The following is a 16,084-nucleotide window of genomic DNA, read 5'->3' as shown; positions in this document are numbered from 1 at the left end:
GGTGAAGACAGAGGGTGTAGAGGATGGCAGAGGGCTGCAAAGCCACAGGTTTTCTCTGTCACTGCTGTCTAGAGCTCTGGAGTCTCCAAAGGCTTTTGTGTTCATTATCCCGGTTGGTCCTCCCAGCCATGGGATGAGCTGGGAGAGGCTGGCACTGCTAATTCTGCGTGTAGATGAGCCAACCCGAGAGTATGGAGGCGAAGATTGGGGTACTTAGCATTATGCTGACCAGATTCCATTCCAAACCCACCACTCCTGGCTCTAGTGCAATGACCCGGTGCATATCAGTGCTCCCTTTGACTGGAACGTCAGAGTCCAACCCCAGCAATAGAGATAGTGTCCTATCCGGGATGGGCCAGCCACCTGTGTCTTTATCTGTTCCTCAAGATTCACTGAGTGCCGGCTATGTGCCAGACCATGCTCTGAGGATGAAACAAAATGGGCCCTGTCCTAGCCTCATCAAGTCACGGGAGGACATAGATTGTGGATACGTGAATAAATTAAATGGCACCATGGACTAATACTGCTGTAGATGCCATCAGACAGTTATGTGGTATTCAGGAGTTAGGCCCTTTGCTAGAGTAGTTAAGATAGATCTTTGGGGACATACATTCAAGCTGAACCCAGAGAATGGAAAGAGCCAGGTTCCAGGTAAAGTAGAGCAGAAGTGAAGACCTTAAGCAGAGATGAGGTGAGACTTCCCAGTAGGAAGAAAGACCCATGTGTCTGAACCCATGGCGGACCAAAAGCTAGAGAGGCAGGCAGAGTGCCGTGGAGGCCTTACTGCCCAGCCAGACACTGACATTCTGTGCTTTGGGGTGAGTGATGGTGCCTTTCTTATCTGCTCTAGCATCCTTCATCCACACAAAGGCAGCTTGTTGGCAGAATTGGCCTCAAGGAGGCTGTGTATTCAGATCTCAGCCTCAGCATCAGCATTAGTCTCCACTTGAGTGTCAGGGTATACATTTAGTTCCCAACCTCAGCCTTAGCTTGAATCTCAGCAGCCTCTCTATTAGATTTATCATCATTATTAGCAGCAGCAGCAACAGCAGCAAGATCAGCCTCCCTGAGCTGCACAATCTCCAAGGGTGGCTTCCTGGGTGGTGTTGTCATGGTGAAGGATAGGAAGCTGCTGATGCAGAGACTCCTCCTTCCCACATCCTTGCACCCTGGTAGCAGTCATCAGTGAAGGTCATTTCCACTCACCAGACTCCTGCTCTTTCAGGTGGTACTGATAAATGCCATCAAAGACGTGGCCAAGGCCCTTTCCGATCTCATTGGTGCTACCAAGGGAGCTGCCAGCAAGCCGGCTGACGACCCCTCCATGTACCAGCTCAAAGGAGCCGCCAAGGTAGAGTGGGTCTCCAGCTGGGGCTGAGGATTAGGGACATCTGAGCTGCTTCCCCCTGGGAAGGAAGAAGATATCTTTTATGCTATTTGGTCTGGAAATGGAAGGGTCAGAAACTGAACCTCAGACGGCGTACTCTCTGCTTATCTCTCCCATGCAGGTGATGGTGACCAATGTCACCTCCCTTCTTAAGACTGTGAAGGCAGTGGAAGACGAGGCCACCCGGGGCACAAGGGCACTTGAGGCCACCATCGAGTACATAAAACAGGAGCTCACAGTGAGTACCCAGCAGCTGCCGTCCTTAGCTAGCTGGCCCTGCCCAATATGTGACTGCCACACAGGCTTCTCTCTGTAACTTAAAGAGCTTTTACCTAGAACTCCTGGACTGGAGACTTATGCATCTGCCTTCCAGTGGCATTTGTAGTTGGTTACCTGTATGTCACAGGGTGTGGCTAGGATCTATTGGGACTGTTTGTTTGTGAGTCAAGATTTCACGTAGTCCAGGATGACCTCAAACTTTTATGTACCTGAAGATAACCTTGAACTTCTGACCCTCCTGCCTTTATCTCTTACATGCTGGGATAACAGGTATACATCACCATGCCTGGTTTTGTGAAGGTGCTGAGGACTGAATCCAGGGCTCCATGTATGCTAGGCAAACACTCTGTATTCTCTGTATCCCTAGCCATGATGAGCCCTACATCCCTAGTACTGATATGCTTTTTAGGGGATATGCAAGTACTTGGGGCATCTGCCTCTGCACGGTCATTTGTGAAGGCGACATGAAAGGCAGCACTAGAAATGAGTAACTCCGCTGGTACCAGAGTAGGTCTTGGCTTCTTTCACCCTGCCTTGAATAGAACCACCTTAGGGGATACAGCTAGTTCACAGTTTTAGAGAAGAGACTAAAGAATACATAAGCAACTCAAAAGCAGATGATTCCTTAAGGCATACTGCATGGTTGCCATGGGATGAGTGTGTCCTATCTGGGGTCCAGATACAGGTTCAGACAGCTGTAGATCCGCCATGGTGGCCCTAGAAGGGAAGGTTTGGAATTTAGACTATCCTGGGAAATTATAGATACTTGGTCATTGTGAGTATATAGTAGTGGCTTAGAAATCATCCACATTGTGAAGTTGGAAGGATGGGGAGATAGCTCAGCAGTTAGAACACTCAAATACAAGCATGAGGACAGGAGTTCAGGTCCCCAGAAACCCACATAAATACCAGCACAGCAGCTCACCTGCAATTCCAGCCTTGAAAGGTAGATACAGGGCATCCCCAGAGCAAGCAAACCAGCAAAACTAGCCACATCATTGAGCTCTGGGCTTAATTGAGAGACCTGCCTCAGGGAATAAAGTGGAAGAGCAGATGATTCCTGACAGCAGCCTCAGGCAAACACATACATGTGCACATGTGTGCACACACACAGGCAAAAAACAAGCTACACACAAACATGCCTACTGCCCCCATACACATGTGAAAGATGGAAAATAAAATAAGTAAATAAAAGTTTGTGGATTCACGCAGAGTGTTTCCACCAAGCCTGGGCATGGAGAGCACCATGGTGTGGAGGACTCTGTGTCACATCATCCCACTGTGTCCTCAGGTCTGCACAAGGGACTTACAGTCCTGAGGTACTTAATTGCCACTGCCCTCTTTGAGGAGCAGTGATGTTTGACTGGTTGTCACATGGCAAGAATGCTGCCTGGGTCCCCCTTCTTACTCAGGAGAGTCTCCCATGCCAATAACTGATTATTTAGGTCTGAAAACAGGCTGTCCCCTCCCACGTAGGGCTAGATACACATGCAAGTATACAGGCGCAGGGCTGGCCTGTTTAAATCAGAGTCACTGACCCACATACCTCTGCAGCACCCTGTGGCTATATTTTTAAGACAAGCTAAGGACCAAATGCTTCCGCACTCTCAAATCTATAGAAGGTGACTGAAGAAGGTAGCATATAAATATTAGGTGGTGGTATATGCAAATAGATAAGCTAGCACTTTAGAAACCTCTTCCTAGCCAGGCAGTGGTGATGCACACCTTAAATCCCAGCACTCAGGAGGCAGAGGCAGGCAGATCTCTGAGTTCGAGGCCTGCCTACACTCTACAGAGTGAGTTCTAAGACAGGCAGGGCTACATAGAGAAACCCTATCTTAACAAAACAAACCAACCCCCTCCTCAACATATTGTTTCCATGAAAGTCAAATGTCGGTGTAAGAGGCTTGTCCGTATTAGCATCTTGAATACAGGACCCACTTTACTGCCTTCAAATTAGATGGCTAATTTTCTGCCATGTGACAGACAGTCTCCTGCTTGCTAGCTGGTTCCCAGACACTAAAGACAGCCTGGTTGGGAAAGAGTAAAATATTTTTGTCCTTTCTTTTTTGACTTTCGCCTTTTCTGTCTCTGACTTCAAGGTGTTCCAGTCAAAAGACATACCTGAAAAGACATCATCACCCGAGGAATCAATAAGAATGACGAAAGGTATCACCATGGCAACAGCGAAAGCCGTGGCAGCTGGGAACTCATGTAGACAAGAGGATGTAATTGCAACCGCCAATCTGAGCAGGAAGGCTGTCTCAGATATGTTGATAGCTTGCAAGGTAAAGACCCAAGCATTGCTGTGGATAGATGGATAGATAGCTCTCTGTTGAAAATGACTCGTTCAAGTGGACTATGAGCAGAGAGCACCCTCACACCTTATACTTTACTGTAGACAAGCATGCAGAAAGCCCAGTTTACAGCAGCCTGGGGAAAGGTCTCCCTCAAAACAAGGAGTGGGGGTTGCTTTGACTCAGGCATGGTTCAAAGGTACAGTTGTGGCACCAGGCCCATGAGGCAGCTGATCACAACGTGCCCACGGTCAAGAGGAGACAGATGAACTCTGGTTCAGTCCAGCACCCCAGCCCACAGAATGATGCCACGCTCATTCAGAGCGAGTCTTCCCACCTCAGATGTGCCCAGAGAGCCTCCTAGGCGACTCTAAATCTTGGCGATCATCATTACCTATCTCACAGGTATTTCAGTGCCGGCACAGGCAGGTTTGGAAAAGCTGTGATGTGGGTTCTCTAGTTCAGTTCTAAATGAGATCAAGAGTGGTGACTCCAGTCTGTCAGGTGATGTAACAGGGGCCCAGGAAGACTCAGGGCCAAGGTCAGAACTAAAACCAGAGCTTACAGAACCAGAGCTCAACCAGCTTTCTGACTCTATGGCCAGCTTGCCTGTGGCCTCCCAGGCATGGTGGTCAAGGTTGCTGTGGTTGGTGACAGATTTGATAGACACTTGTGTCCGTGCATTAATTACTTTTTCTCATTGCTGTAATCCCCCTTTCTCCCCACGCACCCAAGCAACTAAAGAAAAGAGATGTTTGTTTGGGTTCCCAGTTTTAGGGGTATCAGCTGACCCTGGCTGGACAGCTGTCCATGACAAAGGGGGCCATAACATGCCTTGTTATCTCTTGAAGGATCAGAATGGAAGTAGATTCAAGGACTATACCATAGTGACATAAATCTACCTCCTAGCCCTGTGTCCCAAGGGATCCAAAACCTCACCCAAACAGCCCACCAGCAGTTGGGGAACAAGGGTTGAAGCCTGTTGGTGGCACTACGTATTCAAACTGTAACAGTCCTCCTATCATCAGAAACATGGTTAAAGCAGAAATGGAACGTAGCTCAGGTTTTGGAGTCTCTTATAGAGGGGTTCCCCTGTTTACAGGCAGGAAGTTGGGTAGAAATGTATGGCCACTTTGGCTCTTCCTGGATCTTGGCTTTGCAGAGTTATAATAGAGTTCTGATACACTTGTTTCACACATTGAGCCCTACTTGACAGCAAGTGTCACTGCCGATGCCCGAGACACTTACAAGGATGGCATTTACTTAGCAAATGACTGTTGTCAGTGCTGGCCTGGTAACTCACACCTCACCTATGATCCTAGAGCATGGAAGAAGAGGCAGGAGGATTGTCGTGAGTTAGAAGTCAGATTAGGCTACATAGCAAGATCCTATCTGACCTCCACAGATACTACAAACATGTGGTGCACAGACGTACAAAACTATATACATGTGGTGTACACACAGACAAAACACCCATAGTAACAATAAGATCACGGTGGCACTTGATAGTGCCTTTGGGAGCAGCTCTCCCCCTTCCAGAAATGGGGCTTCATGCAATAAGGCAAATACAGAAAACCAGGCTCATTTAGAGTGGGTCGAGAAAAATGTCTCTCAGCTGGGGAGCAAGCTCAGGAAGTAGCGTGCTTGCCTTGTAAACGTAAAAGCCCGAGTTTCATCTCCAGAACCCACATAAGCATTATCTACAGCCTCGGCAGCAAGTGTAAACTGACGAGATTTCTAAATCTAATCATATTAGTGTTATCAGTTGTTAAAGAGATGCCCCTCACTCTTGATTCCTGTGGTGATTATAAAGCCCATTTTGCTAAGGACATATAAATGCTTCAGTGTTTGTGAGATTGAGTAGAGGTGCCAGCCAATGGCAAGTTGCTTTAGTGTCTCAGGAGGCCACCCATGTGCGCATGCACAGAACATCAGGGCATGCTGGAAATGGCAGGGATCCCCAAACCAGCAACATCAGTGAGGCTACAAGGTTTTCTTACACAGTTGAGGTGTTTCAGTGGATATTCAACCCCATTGTGGATAGTAACGAAAGGGGCTCCACCAACAAAGATAGCCAACGTGGGTTATTATGAAACATGATACAGTGATGTATATGTGACTCTGGGCTGTAAGGAGAAGTGATTTCTGAGTTAAGGTGGTTTTATAAATGTTTCAAATACCTAGAGCCTTAAAGTAATTTTAAGCTTTTAAAGCCAAGCAGCTGTTTGTATTCCCAGCACTGAAAAGGCAGAGACAGGTGAGTCCTTGGGGCTCCTTGTCCAAATTGGGCCTGGCATGGTGGCTCACACCTTTAATTCCACCACTGAGGAGACAGAGGCAAGTAGACAGTGGATAGCATTTGAAGAATGACACCCAAGGTTGTCTTTTGACCTTCATGCACACACAATTTTTTTATATGTATGAATGTGTTTACTTGAATATATTTCTGTGCACCACATTGTGCCTGGTACCCATTGAGATCAGCAAGAGGGTGTTGAGTCCCCAGGGTGTTACACAATTATGAGTTGCCGTGTGAGTACTAGGAATTGAACCCCCGTCCTCTAGAAGAGCAGCCAGTGCACATAATGGCTGAGCCATCTCTCCAGCCCCAACACAAAGGATTTTTGAAGTCACACCAAAGATCCTAGTTGCCCTCTTGGAACATGACTTCTGGGGCTGAGTGGGGAGCCAAGGCAAATGTAGAGGTGAAGCGTAGCTCATACTGCCTGATCTTAAGAGAATGGCAGGGGGGGCTGGTGAGATGGCTCAGTGGGTAAGAGCACCCGACTGCTCTTCCGAAGGTCCAGAGTTCAAATCCCAGCAACCACATGGTGGCTCACAACCATCTGTAACAAGATCTGACTCCCTCTTCTGGTGTGTCTGAAGATAGCTACAGTGTACTTACTATAATAATAAATAAAAAAAAAAAAAGAGAGAATGGCAGGACTCACCAATCCCCAGGGGACTTCACCTATGTGTGTGTTTCTGTATGTTCTGCTTTTGTGTCCCTGCATTTTTCTTAGATCTTAGACTTAATTCTGTGCTTCTTGTTATAGTTAATGTAAGGTAGCTGCTATTCCTGTGTTGCTCTGGTCATTCTGCCTAATTGTTCATGATCACGGATACTCTGTTAGCCAGTACTTCCCTTCCTCTATTATCTGACAGATAGGTTGTCTACAGTGTTTATCGTAGTGAGCTTTACCGCTTTGTTTTGTTTTTGAGATAGGGCCTCCTATATCCCAGACTGGTCACTATGCAGATAAAGATGACCTTAAACTTATGATCTTCCTGCCTCTCCACCCTGACTGAGCTCTAGGCTTACAGGAAATACCACCATGCCTGGTTTATAGGGTGCTAGCTGTCAAACCCCTGAGCCTCCTGCATGCATGGCCGGCATTTGCCAGCTCCCCTACTGCTTTACTATAAGGAATATCCTTGTGCTTGTTTGATTTATCTGTGCTTCAGATTGTTTGCTTAGGAAGAATCCCAGAAGTGGAATTAGGAAGTCAAACCGTATAGCCTTTCCATTATTGCCAGATTGTCCTCTGCCAAGTGACAGAGCCACCCCAGTTAGCAAGAGTGCCCTTCCCCCCAACCCTTCTTGGTAACCTGCTCTAGTGAGGCCACTGGATAGCACCCTGGCCCATTTTACCCACCGTGGTACCTGACTCTGTGACTCACATTTGGAGGCTCAGAGACATGGAGATAAGGAAACAGGAATTTTAAGAGCCTAACTCTGGACAACCCTCCCTCACCGATATCCTCCACCCCCTAACGTCTGCCTCTGAGATTTGTTAGTTCTCAGGATAGTCTAACCTGACTCCTCAATTACAGCTGCTGGCCATGTCCACCGAGGCAAGGGAGGGTACACAGGTGTTGCAACCCATACTGCCCATCCATCCCTAGGAGAGGGGCTGGACTGTAAAACCAGGCTGGTCAGCTCCCCCTAACATCTTCTTTTATTATATGGCTTGGGATTTTGTGTGCCTGTTGAGGCCAGGAGAGGGTGCCGAATCCCCTGGGAGTTAGACACTTGTGAGCTGAGGAATTGAACCCCAGTCCTCTGTAAGAGCAACCAGTGTTCTGTCTCCAAAATGGGACTTTTTTTTTTTTTTTTTAAAGCAGAAAGCTTTTGAAGTTACACCAAAGAGCCAAGTTGACATACGTGAGCGTGACTTCTGGGGTGGAACTGGGGAGCCAGGGCAAATAATTTGAAACAGAAACTCACTCAGTTTGCCCAGGCAGGCCATAAACGTGGGGTACTCAGCTTCCCCAAGTGGCTGAGATTACAGGCCTACCACACTGAGACTGGCTCCTCCAGGCTTTAAGCCTTTGCCATGACTGACAATTTATTGAGAGCGTTGCATTAGGCATCCCTGTAAGCTTCCCGAGTTCTTTCCAGAGTGAAAACTGTAGAAGAATCTCTAAAGAGATACGTTGTCCTTTTGTAGCAAATAAAAGATGGCGTCCCACAGTTACACTTTTCCCTGTTTTTATCAACTCAGTGTGTGTTGTCGCCGAGAGTCAGAACCCCATCTCAAACAATTTGTCTTGGATGACTAGAGGTGGCAGATCATGGTACAGGGAAAAAGCCTGAGCCACTGTTGCCCAGAGCTCTGGCTTGCATCTCTCTGCATGGGTATGATGTGTGGTGGGTTATTACAGGGCCTGGGGGTAGTGGTAATGCTGCTAGCTGAAGGAGCTTAAGGATTCTGGTCACAGAGACCGCCCTGTGACTGCCACTCTGGAGGTTGAATGGGAACGTGGGCTTCATTAGCCTGGGGACATAGAGATGCTCTAAACAGGAAGCCAGGCAGAACCGCCCTGTACCCCCCTGTGGGAAGCCTTAACTGTGACTCTTCCTGGATGTTTGAGTGCACGGAGAAGGAAGGCGAAAGGGGGCAGAAGGTACCAGATTCCAGATGTTTCTGTCCTTGTCCCCAGGGTGCAGCCTGCAGACTGTCAAAGGACCTGCTACAGAGACATGAGGACAGACTCCTCTCCCACCCAGAGAGTGGGAGTGAAGGCAGTCACAGAGGTCACAGAGGTAGTCTTCTACCTTTGAGACCAGAGTACCCAGCACTGCTGAGCTGGGAACTTTCAAGTGACTCTTCTTGATTTAATATGTCAACATTTTCTTCCTCCTCCTCCTCCCCCTCCCCTCCTCCTCCTCTTTCTTCCCACTCAATCTGTCTCCAGCAAGCATCCTTCTACCCTGATGTCAGTGAAGAGGTGCGAACCAGAGCCTTGCGGTATGGCACAGAATGCACCTTGGGCTACCTGGACCTACTAGAACACGTCTTGGTGGTAAGGAGGGGTATGGGCAGGGTGGGGTGGAGCTGTGTGTCTTTGTCCCTTCCTAGTTGATATAGGAGACGATCTCCTTTCCCAGGGACACCCCTCTTAGAGCACTCTGCCAGCATCTCTCATGAGGCTAGGACTATGTTGAGCATACTGGTCTGATCCTGCACACTGAGCAGAAAGTGCAGCCTTCAGGAAGACTCAGAGTTCAAAGGATCTGATTTCACTCTGGCACCAAAGAGGCAGAAAGAACACGCCTGGGGGAGGAGGAGGAGGAGGAGGTGGCAGGGGGTGGGGTAAATTGAAGGTCAAAGCCAACCATAAAAGGTATTGAAAGGTCTCTCAAGCTGGGGAGATAGCTCAGTTTGCTTACCATGCAAACACAAGGGACCTGAAATTTGGTCCCCAGCACCCATGTGAGAAAACTGAATGAAGCAACACACACCTATAATCTCAGTACTGAGGGTAGTGGTGTAGTAAAGACAGAGGGATCCCAGAGACTAGCCAAACCAGCAAGTTCCAGGGTGAGTGAGAGACCCTGTCTCAACAAACAAGGTGAGAAGCAGCTGAGGAAGATGCCTGGTGTTTGCCTTACAAACACATATATGCACACCCACATAAAACACATATACATTCATACATGCACACACATGCATATGCATGTGTGTGCACTCCTACACACAGACACACACACCATATTGAGAGTTCTTGTTACAGAGACCCAAGTGTATTCTAAAAATACCCAGAACCCCAGCCTCCATGACTGCCTAAAGAGAATCATTGCTAGTGGCCTGCTAGCCTCTGGTGGCTTCCCGCCGTCCTTGAGTGAGTGGCATAGGACACTTCAAGAGAGCCCAGCCTGCTGTGCTCCACTGTGGAGCTAGGATTAGAAGGCAAAGACAGAAAATTCTGGGCAGCAGATGTCATAGTTATGGTTGGTACATAAACCTTAGGTTTGTGTAGACCCTGTTTTCTAGCCATCTTTCGAACCTTGTATGGGCTGGAGCAGAGCCCAGGAGAGTTTGTTCAAGAGCCAGGGAAAACACCGTATGTATGTATGTATGTATGTATGTATGTATGTATGTATGTATGTCTCCCCCCCCCACCGTGTGTGTGTGTGTGTGTGTGTGTGTGTGTGTGTGTAAAATTTGTCACCTCTCATCTCTGCTCTACCCTTCCCAAACCTAAAAATAAAAAGGAGTCCCAGGCCATCTCAGGTACACAATTGTTGTCTCTAGAAGACAACTGCCAAGCATTGGGTTTCTTTGTTTTTCTTTCTACTGCCACACCAAATATGACCAGAAACCCACAAAAATCTTTCCCTTGTTAAGGTCATCCCATAGTTCAGCAACAGACTAGAAGCAGGTCCTCGCTCCTGTTAGCCCTGGCTCTGTTCTGGTTCTAGCAGTCACTGCTTTCTTCTTAAATTGTCTTCTTGTGTTAACAATTTCAGGTTTTTAAGGACTCATGTTCATCCAGAGAACTGCAGTCATTGCTATAAAGTATTGTTTGTTGGTACTGGTTTTGTTTGGAAAAAAATAGTCTGGCAGTGGTGGCACATTCCTTTAATCCCAGCAATCAGGAGGCAGAGGCAGGTGGATCTCCATGAATTTGAGGTCAATTTGGTCTATAGACGCCTTTGCCTGAGGCGGATAAGGGGTCCAGAGTCTCTGAGAACATTAGAGAAGGTCCAGGAAGCATCCACAGGCTACATGTCCAGGCAGCCTACTTAATGGCTGACTAGGCGCTGTGTCCAGCTCCAACCGTAAGAATCATCAGGAGGGGAAGATCAGCATCATAGGGGATGGTGTCATGTGTCGAGGCGTAAGCTTCATCATGGCTGAAGGCTAGGATGAGGAGAGAGGGCCAGTGCTTGCTGTCTAGGACCCTACGAAGAATGCCTATGGCTGCTCGCATGGCACAAACACAAGATTCTTCTTGAATCTCCCGTAGAGTTGAGACTCAGTTTTCCATGTTGCAGACCGACCTAGATTTTTGGTGACTCTTCTTGACAGTGTACCATGATTCTTCCTATCACTCTGTACAGCTGTTGTCCTTACCATCCATACTTTTGGTACACATAGGAAACGTGCTGTTTCTCTGAGACTCTTTAGAGAGCTGGCTGGGGCCAGAGTGAAGCCATTAACAGCAAAACCAGCTCAATGGCATAAAGCTAGTGTTATAAAATGAGCAGAATTCATCCCATCTTTGCAAGAAGAATTTTTGTATATAGGCTAGAGGTGGCTCAGTGACTAAGAGCACATGCTGCTCTTGCAGAGGACAGGAGTTTGATCCCCAGAACCTGTGGTTGGGCCCACAGCTGCCTGTGACTCTGGGGATCTGATGGCCTCTCCTGGCCTCTGGTAGGCACCCACATGCACACCATATATATTCACAGAAGCCAAACACACATCCATGTAAATACATAAGAATTGTTTTTGTGTGTACCTAAAAGGTATATGTTCACATGCACACACACACACAAAGAAACACAGCACCTAGAACATCTCTCAAACTGTTCAAAAGGAGATACCAAATTGAAAACACCTGCCTAGAGAACCCCACTTCTGCCTTTTTATAAAAATCTATTTAACTTTCAGCATACACAGGGTGCCGTTTAGGCAGAGCCACCATGGCTGCCCTAGGAAGCTCCTCGGTGCTCATGGGAAGGCATTGGCCTCCTGCACTTGCTGTGATCTGCTTCATCCTGGAAGATTTGCTCCACAAGGCGCGATGTAGACACCAGCTTCCCAGCCCCCAGTTGTTCTTATGCTGGAGATCTGGGACAGGGTTGCCGTTCACATCCCTGGCAGAACTTTAATCTGGGTCTGTGTCCTGATATCAGAAGTCATGTTGACTTAATCACAGAATTAAAAATAGAACAGCTCACCTCCTGGCTGTCTAGAGCTAAGACACTTTACCTCAGGGCTGCTCTCTACCTTAAAGGGCCATCTGTTCCAGAAGTGGCACTCTGTGACTACCTCAAGGGCTCTTCTCCCGGCCACAGACATCTTCAGTCATGGCAGTTTGATGATTCAAGTGCTTCAAGTTCCCACACCTGTAACACCCGCCCTCATGCTCATTAATGAGGCTCAAGTAATAGAAAAAAGCAGCGCGTATTTCTGGGTCTCTGAAAGCGCTGTTGTAATTGAAATAATGAATATACTTCTCAGCTGCAGATTTTCCAGGCAGCTCATGACCTGCTCTTCTTTATTACAGATTTGTTTCAATTTTCTACACTTTGCCCAAAACTCATTGTACAAAATTCTCTTAAGAACTAATGTACTTTTTTTTTTATTAAAAAGATTCTTAAACATGACAGGGCAGCAGACCCATATTTTGTAAATAGGATTGAAGTGTTTTCAATTCTATGTATATTGGCATAAAGATTTATGTTATTTGAGTCTTGTTACATAGCCCAGGCTGGCACTTGCTATCCTCCTGCATCAGCCTCCCAAGTGCTGGGATTACAGGCATGTGTCACCATGGCTTCTCTTTGTGATTTTAATTTACATTATCTTTTTTTAGTGTTTGAGAATTTCATACCTGCATACAGTGTCTCTTGGTCAAGGCCCCCAGTTCCTCCCATCCAGTTCCTCCCTTGCTTCCCCTTCTAGCATTTGCCTCCAACTTTATGTGCTTTTTTTTTTTTTTTAATGAATGAAGCGCTACCAGCGTGTGCATGGGTATAGGGCCATCTACTGGAGCATGGGCATCATCCCTGAAAACTGACTTCCTGACAGCAGCCACCAGTTGCCATAGCTCCTCAGCATGGCCTGGGATCCTGTATGACCCCCCTCCCTGCCATGATTAGAGTTTGGCTAGCTTGATCTTTCACAGGTCCTGTGCATACCATCACAGCCACTGTGAGCCACTAAGTCTCTTCTTCATAAAAATTCATAGTTCTTTGAGAATTCTGTATAATGAGTTTTAACCATAGTCAATCCTTTGTTTAGTTTATCCCTCCCCTGGATCCATCCCCTTCCCCTCCCTTCCTCTCTCCCTCTTCCTTCTCCCCCTCCCCTCCTCTCCCCATTCTCTTCTCCTTCCCTCCCCACCCCTCCCCTTCCCTGTCCTCTTTGGCTTTTTCCCCCCTCACTTATTCAGTCCAAACCTAAGTATCTTTTTTCTGCCCCTTTGCCTTCTATACATCTTCTTTACTACAGTGTGTTGAGATCTTCTTCCTTTTGGTGGATTTTTCTTTCTCAGATTTTAGAGTTCTCTATGTTTCCTTGAAGCATAATGTCTGTCAGATACATGCTCCACGGTTCCTCCAGGGTGTGGCTGTCTTTTCATTCTTACGGCCTGCGGACGGAACGAGGGAGATGAAATTGTGTATTACATGAAAGAAAACGCCAGCACTGCAAAGTTCAATGAGACTTGAATAAAATAAAAGTAGAAACGCATCTTTCACATCTTAGACAGTGAGCCTTGAGGGTGAGCTGGCGGTAAAGGGCGAGGATGACTGGATGCCTCTGCTCTCCCAAGTCTTACATCACTTTGGGATTATATTTTACTTCCAGTTAACCTCTCACTCTGAATACCATGATCACTCTCTGGCTTATGAAGGGTTCCAATCCTAATACCATTACACACACACACACACACACACACACTAAACAGTCCTATTAAGATATAATTTACATACAATAAAATTCATCTATTTACTATACATAATTGGATTTTTGGTGTGCTTACTTAGTATGAGTTTAGAATATTTTTATTATTCATACTCTTGCTTTCCATTGCCAGTGTGTAGAAATATAATTATTGCATTTATGTTGATTTTATGTTCTGTCTTCCTTAGCTCACTTACCAGTTATGGAAAGGTTTTTGCTTTGTGGCTGTTTCACAGATGTCTTAGAGCTTTCTATATTAGTGTTCATCTGATGATAAAAACAACTTACCTCTCTCTTTCTGTACAGATGATTAATTTCATTTTCTTGCCTTATTGTTCTAGCTAAGAATCCTAGTTCAGTGTTGATGGAAGAGTAAGAAAAAGCCTCCTTACCTTATTCTTCAAAATGTATATTTAGTTTTTATGTGTTTGTCTGCACCGTGTGCATGCAATACCTGTGGAGGCCAGAAGAGGGCATCAGATACCCTGGAAATGAAGTTGCAGGTGGTTATGAGTCAGGATGTGGATGCTGGGGAGCACACCCAGGTCCTCTGCACCACTGAGCCATCTCTCCAGCCCCCTTCTGTATTCTTTATCTTAGGGGGAAAACAGTCCTTCACCACTAAGTATAAATAACCGTACTGGGGAGGGGAGGGTATGGGGGACTTTTGGGATAGCATTGGAAATGTAAATTAAGTAAATACCTAATAAATAAAAAAAAAATAAAGAAAGAAAATTATATTTAACCCAGAAAAAAATAACCCTACTGTACTTTTAATACATATTAATGATCTTTCACTCACAACAGAGAAATAATTGAACAATGTCTGTGGATTGGTTAGCAGGTCACAGCCTCATCTATAACTGTTATTTAACTAGTGCCCTTAGAGACAAATTAGACAAAAATGGTGCTTAAGAACCACTTGGAAAAAAATTTTAATCCCGATATCAAGACTGCACCTAAGCAGTGCATTAGGGTCCTTAATAGGATTCACTTATATAACATAGCCACAGCTCTGTAGCGAAAGGACGGTTACACTCGTTTAATAGGTAAGTAAACCGAGACAAGGCTGACAGGGCAGATAAGGACTTGGTTCCAGAGTTACTAAGTCCACCAATTCCAGAAGATACACTTGGTTAGGTGGCCTGACCCCTGGCTGTGTGAGAAAGCAAAAGATAGCTCTTCCCTTAACCTCTCCAGGACTCTAGGAAGCTGTCGCATTAGGACTGTCTGGCTAGTGTGTTGATCTTTATTTTTCATTCATTGCTTCATTTTTCCCATACCGGTATCTAACTATGTATGTATATATACATGTACGCACATTTATACATATAAATATACAAATATAAAACATGAGTGTATATAAATATATGTGTGTGTTTCCAGCACATTATGCAGTTTCTACCAAGCTCAAGGTGCCCTAGTACTTCTATTAGAAATCGCTTGATAGGTAAATTTAGTTACAGGTTATTCAACATTATTCTGGTGTTTATAACTGGTGCATCCTTTTGACTTAACCTTTTGATCTTTGACAGAGAGATTGAGGATAAGAAAGCAATTAAAACCATAGATCACTATTAGTAAATGTAAAACAAATTTAAAAAGTGACCAGAGGAGCTAGGAAGGTGGCCAGCAGTTAAAAGTATGCACTACTCTTGCAGAGAACCTGAATTCAGTTCCCAGCATCCACACTGGGCAGCTCACAACTGCATGTAACTCCAGCTTCAGGACATATAACACCCTCCTCTGATCTCCATTGGTACCTGCACTTGCATTCACATTACAGCACACACACACACACACACACACACACACACACACACATATATATATATATAAACTTAAAAGAAAAGGGCTTAATTATTAGAGGGATGAAGGAAGATGGAGGGAGATGTATAATACTGTCCATCAGAACCTTGTCTCTCCTCTGTAAAGCTGGGCTAACACCTGGGACTATGGCTGGCTCATTGGTTTGAATATGTAATGTAATATCTGTACTCTGGTATGTTTGGGCCTGGTCACAGTGTAACTCACTACCTCCTCCAACCTAGTTCTTTACTGCCTTTCCTTTAGGAACAGAATCAAAGAAGTTAGGCCTAAGGCCAACAACCATCTTTACTTCTGAGAAATAGCATGTTACCTGACCATATTTTTCTAAATGGTGTAGGACACCAAAAACAGAATTGGCATTAAATGAATGC

General features: G+C 45.9%; 1 protein-coding gene across 9 annotated transcripts in view; it reads left to right on the top strand.

The window, feature by feature from the left end:
- Positions 1-16,084, top strand: part of Tln2 (talin 2) — a 416,961-nt gene that overhangs the window by 374,233 nt on the left and 26,644 nt on the right. For all 9 annotated transcript variants that reach the window (NM_001081242.2, XM_011242813.3, XM_011242812.3 and 6 more), the window contains 4 exons: positions 1,226-1,351; positions 1,509-1,625; positions 3,769-3,954; positions 9,163-9,270. In NM_001081242.2, coding sequence (NP_001074711.2) covers positions 1,226-1,351; positions 1,509-1,625; positions 3,769-3,954; positions 9,163-9,270 — 537 coding nt within the window. The remainder of the gene's footprint in view (positions 1-1,225; positions 1,352-1,508; positions 1,626-3,768; positions 3,955-9,162; positions 9,271-16,084) is intronic.

The sequence above is a fragment of the Mus musculus genome, chromosome 9, assembly GCF_000001635.26.
Source record: "Mus musculus strain C57BL/6J chromosome 9, GRCm38.p6 C57BL/6J".
Classification (NCBI taxonomy): Eukaryota; Metazoa; Chordata; class Mammalia; order Rodentia; family Muridae; genus Mus; species Mus musculus.
This window is presented reverse-complemented; position numbering and strand designations above follow the sequence as displayed.